The sequence below is a fragment of the Oryzias melastigma genome, unplaced genomic scaffold (genome assembly GCF_002922805.2).
Source record: "Oryzias melastigma strain HK-1 unplaced genomic scaffold, ASM292280v2 sc00367, whole genome shotgun sequence".
Classification (NCBI taxonomy): Eukaryota; Metazoa; Chordata; class Actinopteri; order Beloniformes; family Adrianichthyidae; genus Oryzias; species Oryzias melastigma.
Genome location: NW_023416965.1, coordinates 63,372 through 69,283, shown reverse-complemented (window position 1 = coordinate 69,283; position 5,912 = coordinate 63,372). Strand labels below are relative to the sequence as shown.

The window sequence follows — 5,912 nt, the reverse complement described above, 5'->3', positions numbered from 1 at the left end:
GATGAACGGACTGATCACCACCAGGTGGAGACACACTCTCAACACAAGAGGAGGAGGAGCTGAGGTAGGGGGCGGGGCTTCTGTGGTGGGCGTGACTTCTGCGGTGGGCGGGGCTTCTGTGGTACTCGGTCTCTCTGCAGAGAGAATCCCACCTGGTCAGGTGACTGCATGGAGGAAATCCATGGTGAGATGACAGTGAAGCTCCTCACCTGAGACAGAGATCCAGCTGGATGGAGACTCTCCATGATCCCTGATGTGACACTTGTAGAGACCTTCATCAGACCTGGAAACATGCTGGAGGGTCATGTGACCTGTAGGCTCAGTCCTGATGAGGGAGCCATCTTTATAGAAAGCAGCTGAGGGGTTGGAGGGAGGGGTCTTTGATTGACAGCTCAGAGTGAGGTCATGACCCTCCATCACAGGGAGGACAGGACTCTGCAGGATCACTGATCCACCTCAACACAGAGACAAAGCATTTCATCCATCTGCACACAGCTGCAGCAACACTAACTCCACAGTCTGATCTTACCAGAGACACTGATGTTAACCACCATGCTGCTGGCTCCTCCCCCTCTGGACTCACACCAGTACACACCACTGTCTGCTGTAAATAGATCACTGATCTTACAGGACAAACCATCTCCTGATCCCCACTCAGATCCACACTGAGTCCTGGTTTCTCCTGAGGTGTTTCTCCTCAGAGTCCATCCTGCAGAGCTGTCGTCCTCACAGTTCAGAATCACTGATTCTCCTTCAAAGAACTGAGATCTGCTGGGACTCACAGTCACACCAACTACAACAACAAAGTAAAGACACACAGAGTGTTGCTGCTTTCTTGGACACAAACACAGAGAGTCCGACTGACTGAGGAAGTGGACTAACTTTGGTTTGTTGTGCAGCACAGCAGGGAGCTCAGAGCTGCAGAGAAATGACACTCAGCTTAGTTGGAGCTTTGATGAACGCTCTGCTGTGGGAAGCAGCATCTGTCAACGTTTACACACCAACACACATCCAGCAGACGGGACTCACCCAGCAGCATCTGGACAGATGTTCCCTCCATTCTTCAGACCAACAGCAGTTTGACAGACAGAAACATCAATCCGCTTCTTCTTTTAGGATGATTGTCTGTGTGACTGTTCACTTTTCTCTGCAGCATCAACCAGGAAACTCTCAGACAGGAAGAGACCAGACCAACCACAAACACGGTGGTCGCAGGAGAAAATAACTTTGTCTTCACATGAGAGATTATTAGAGAAGTGTCAGAACTGCGATGGCTGTCAGTCATCTTGATCATAGAAACTTCAGTTGTGACATGTTTCAGTACAATTCTGTCCAAGTCAGCATGCTGCAGGAATTGGTCGTGAGAGTTTCTAGCAAACCACCGGATACAGTTCCAAAAACCTCCATCTCCATGGATCTCATTTTTGGCTTCAATATAAATTAAGACCAGTAATCTAAACAAACCCCCGTTAGCAGGACCCCACTGGAAATGGTGAAATAATTTCAGGTATCTAGGTATTCACTTTATGCAGACTTAACCTGGTCCTGCCACATCAATTTAAAGGGTGAAGAAAGCTCAACAGTTTCTTTAACACATTAACAGGTTCAGGACTATGGCAGGACTGGCCAACCCTGGTCCTCAAGAGCCTCAACCCTTCCTGTTTTCCAGCTCTCCATGGAATGCTTGATGCTGTCAAACTTAATCAGGTGTGTTCAGCTAATCAGGATGTGGAATTACTTCAGTCAGCTTATCAGCAGCAAGCTGGTCAGGGAGAGCTGGAAAACAGGCAGGGTTGAGGCTCTCGAGGACCAGGGTTGGCCAGTCCTGGACTATGGACTTCCTTGTTGTCCATCCATCAAACCATTCTCTTCCTCTAAACCAGGGCAGTCTAACCAAAGATCCCCAGAGTTCCCTCTCCCTGTCCACCTCATATTGCTCTTCTGGGGAGGCCCAAGATATTCCTAGGTCATTGAATAGATATAGTCTCTCCAGCGTGTCCTGGGCTTTCCCCGAGTTTCCACACAGTAAGAGATGCCGGTAACACCTCCTTAGGGGGGTGTCTAGGAACCATCCGGACCAGATGCCCAAACCACCTCTAATGTTTCATCTGAATATAGAGGAGCAGCTGCTCTACTTCAAGATATCTCACTCTAAGGAACTGCCCAACGTACAGAGGAATCTCGTTTTAGGATTTTGTTCTTTGCATGTTGACTAAAAATCATGACCATAGGTGAGTTAAGACACCAAGATTAACTAGTAAAGAGACAGTTTCACTTTCTAACTCAGCTGTCTGATCGCCACAATAGACAAGCACAATGACTTATTTCCGTGGAGGCCTCTCCAACCACCTTTGCATTTAAAACTCCAATTCTTCCACATTTGTTAACAAGATTTCAAAATAATTGAAACTCTTACACCTGGGGCAGGATCTCTCCACCCACATGGAGAGGACAAACTGTCCTTTTCCCTGTTTAGAACCATGGCCTTAGAATCTGAGGTGATGAGTCATCCAACTCGCTTCATGTCCTTAGGGCGGAGTTTATCCACTCCCTGGGCCTTGCCCCCAAGGAGCTAGATGGTGTGTCAGACTCTCTTTGAGTCCTTCTTCTCCACATCCTCACCAAACCTTTCCCAGGACCAGGTTTTTGTCTCTACAACAGACCCGGCTGAAGCTCGCTTAGACTGTCAGTAAATATGAGTTTCCTCAGGAGTTTCACTAGCCAGCCAAGTTTGTTATGACTCCTTTAGCTTGATGGTATCTCTTATTTCAGGTGTCCATCATCGGGTCTGGGGATTGCCTCTGTGACCACCAGACACCTTCCAACCACAGCGTCCAACAGCAGTAGAGACAATAGAGGAGGAGAAAATGGTCTTGCTCTTTTCAGTGTCCCCAGCCTTTCTTGATACCTGATGGAAATTCTAATGGATGTGGAAGTTAAAGACCTCCATAAATGAGTTTTCAGCCAGACATTCCCAGCAGATCCTCACGGTACCTTTAGGTCTTACCAACAGGTAGTGATCAGTGGACAGTTCTGCCTCTCTCTTTACCCAAGTCTCAAAGACACATGGGCGAATGTTACCTGGACATCAAGGAAGTTGGCCATGGAACTCCTGTATAGCTTTTCTTGTGTTACATTCTTTGATGGACATCCTTGTGTTCAAACATGATGTTTGTTATGGACCAAGTATGATGAGCAAAGATGTCATCAAAGATGTTTTGTTATCCCAAAATATCTCGTGGCTTTTGATCTTGGATGCCATTACCTAGAATCTCACCCATTTGGAGTTCCGGTAGAGGTGCTTCACAGTACCCACCCAGGAGACACTAATAAGGATAGTTACTCTTTACTGCAGTTCAGCCAGTTGACAAAAACCACAGTCAGAGACCTAGTCCCATCTGAAGGCAAAGGGACACAATGCTCTTGTCCTCCTGGAAAAACTCTAATACTTGGCGGATGAGCTGTGGGCTTACAAGTAAGGCCATAACAGTCATCAGCTCTCACCGTGGTTCACAGAATAGATTTCCTTCTCAGGTGTTAACAACCTTTTACACCTGCACACTTTAGAGCTTCTTGACTGGCAGCATCACTTCCTAGTTCAGGAACTGGACCATGCAGGACAGACAAACCCCTCAGAGAGTGATGTGTCCATCTGAAAATATCATCCATTCCTGTCTCTGACTCTCAGAACATCTTTAACCTAATGTTCTGAACTGGACGACCATGAGGGACCTCAGTCATCTAGACAAATGAGTCTTTGTGAGACCAACCATTTGTGCTTATTTTATAGTCCAGGAAAGGTCCTCAGAAAAGTAAACCCATTAAAAACTTGGTGCTGCTCAGTCTCTCCACAGGTGATTGATTGTCACAGCATCTCCCACTGACCATTGCTGAAGACCACACCCACAATTCACACCCCAGTTCAGACTACTGTCTAAGATTTAAAAACAAGACTGACAGTTTTACGGACCAGACTGTGCGGATCCTCAACACCATCTGCCCCTGGGACTCAGTTCTGTAGAACCACAGAAGACTACGCAGTCAGATCTGACAATTGCACCTCCGAAGTACATCGATTCATCAATTAAATTGATGAGTTGTTACTCTCCTGGAAAGAAGGTTTACTAACTAATAATTCTTTCTGCTCACTGCTAAGAAAAATGAGGAATCCTCGTGAATATTTATCAAAAAGTTAATTAGGCTGATTTGATAATTAACTTAACAGTTCAAGAAAGAAGACTTTAATATCAAGACATGATCTAGATATATAAGTACATTCAACACTGTTTTTGATGCTTTTGTGCAAAAAAGAACATTAAATTTGATGTGTGGAAACAAAACATTTATTTTAAACAAAAGGAGTGAAAATAATAAAGTAAATCAAAGAAAATAATGAATTAAAAACAGAAAAATCGTCAAATGTAAAGTTTCTATTTAAAAAAGAAACTTCTAGTTCAGAATTGATGTTCTGTGGTTCCAGATGTGATGATGTCATCATAGTCATCAACCAATCCCTGCTCAGCAAGTGAGTGCTGGGTCATCACCATGGAGACAGACGGGTCACTTCCTGCAGACAGAACAGTTTAGACCAGGGGTCGGCAACCCAAAATGTTGTAAGAGCCTCTTCGGACTAAAAAATTAAAAACAAATATGTCTGCAGCTGCAAAACTTTAAATGCCTGATATAAGTCTTACAATGAAGGCAACACATAGTGTATGCTTTGCTAATGAACAGTAGAAGAAGAATAGAAGAAGAATCTCCCCCCCGCCACTGCGTGCGTGACCGCGCTGCTCCGGTGTGGATACCACCTGCTGAGAGTGCGTTCAGAATCCCGCGTAGACCACGTTCTTGAACGCACCGCACGTGGCCGGTGTGTAGGTGTTCACACACTAGCCGTGTGCGGTGCGTGGCGGGAGGAGATTCTTCTTCTATTGTATTTTACTTTTCATTAGCGGTCCTCTGTCATCTACAACAGGGAGAACCTCAGAGCAAAAAGTAAAAGCGGTTGAAAATCCCCCAAATCTTTCTGTTTTCACAACTCTGTCCTTTTAAATGTCCATCCTGGCGTCATATTAACCTGACCGGACACAAACTGTAATGATTCATTTCTCTTTCATGATCACGTTTGCCACGTCTGTGCTTCGAAGCAGACTCCGCCCACAAGCAGCTCCCAAATCCGGCTCCTTGATTGTTCACAGCTCTGCGCTGCTGCGACTGTGCGTGGAAATCTTGAACCGGATTGAAGATTCAGGGCGCTCAATGCGTGCTGATTTGTACGTGGAGCTCGCGACCCGACTTCAAAACCATCGTAGCAACGTGCGCTCACGTGCGCTCCAGACTCAGGGGCCAGGAATTCTGGTGTGCGCTTGTTTGCATTGATGTTTCATTGTGAGTGTGGGCTTGATCTATAATATCAATAATATATAAGATCAATAATATATTTCCTTCCTCTATTTTTTTTCAAACATTTTTAAAAAAGCACCATGGAGCCACTAGGCAGTACTTAAAGAGCCGTATGTGGCTCCAGATCCCTGGTTTAGACAGAAACTAAAGATGATTGATCAAATGTGATTGATTGATTTCTGTTACCTTTGTCAGTATAAAGACACCATAAGGAAGGTTGAGATGGTGTTTGGACTGATCACCAACAGGTGGAGACAGACTCTCAACACAAGACCAATGGAAGATAAGGCAGGAGCTGAGTTATCCTTGGGGGCCGGGGCTTCTGTGGTGGGCGGGGCTTCTGTGGTGGGCGGGGCTTCTATGGGTCTCTCTGCAGAGAGAATCCCACCTGGTCAGGTGACTGCATGGAGGAAATCCATGATGAGATGACAGTGAAGCTCCTCACCTGAGACAGAGATCCAGCTGGATGGAGACTCTCCATGATCCCTGATGTGACACTTGTAGAGACC

General features: G+C 45.8%; 1 protein-coding gene across 1 annotated transcript in view; it reads right to left on the bottom strand.

The window, feature by feature from the left end:
- Window positions 1-209: 209 nt before the first annotated feature.
- Window positions 210-5,912, bottom strand: part of LOC112141418 (protein turtle) — a gene marked incomplete at its 3' end in the record, with an annotated part of 7,386 nt that continues 1,683 nt past the window's right edge. The window contains 4 exon segments of the mRNA XM_036211013.1: window positions 210-455; window positions 530-793; window positions 883-918; window positions 1,030-1,067. Coding sequence (XP_036066906.1) covers window positions 210-455; window positions 530-793; window positions 883-918; window positions 1,030-1,060 — 577 coding nt within the window.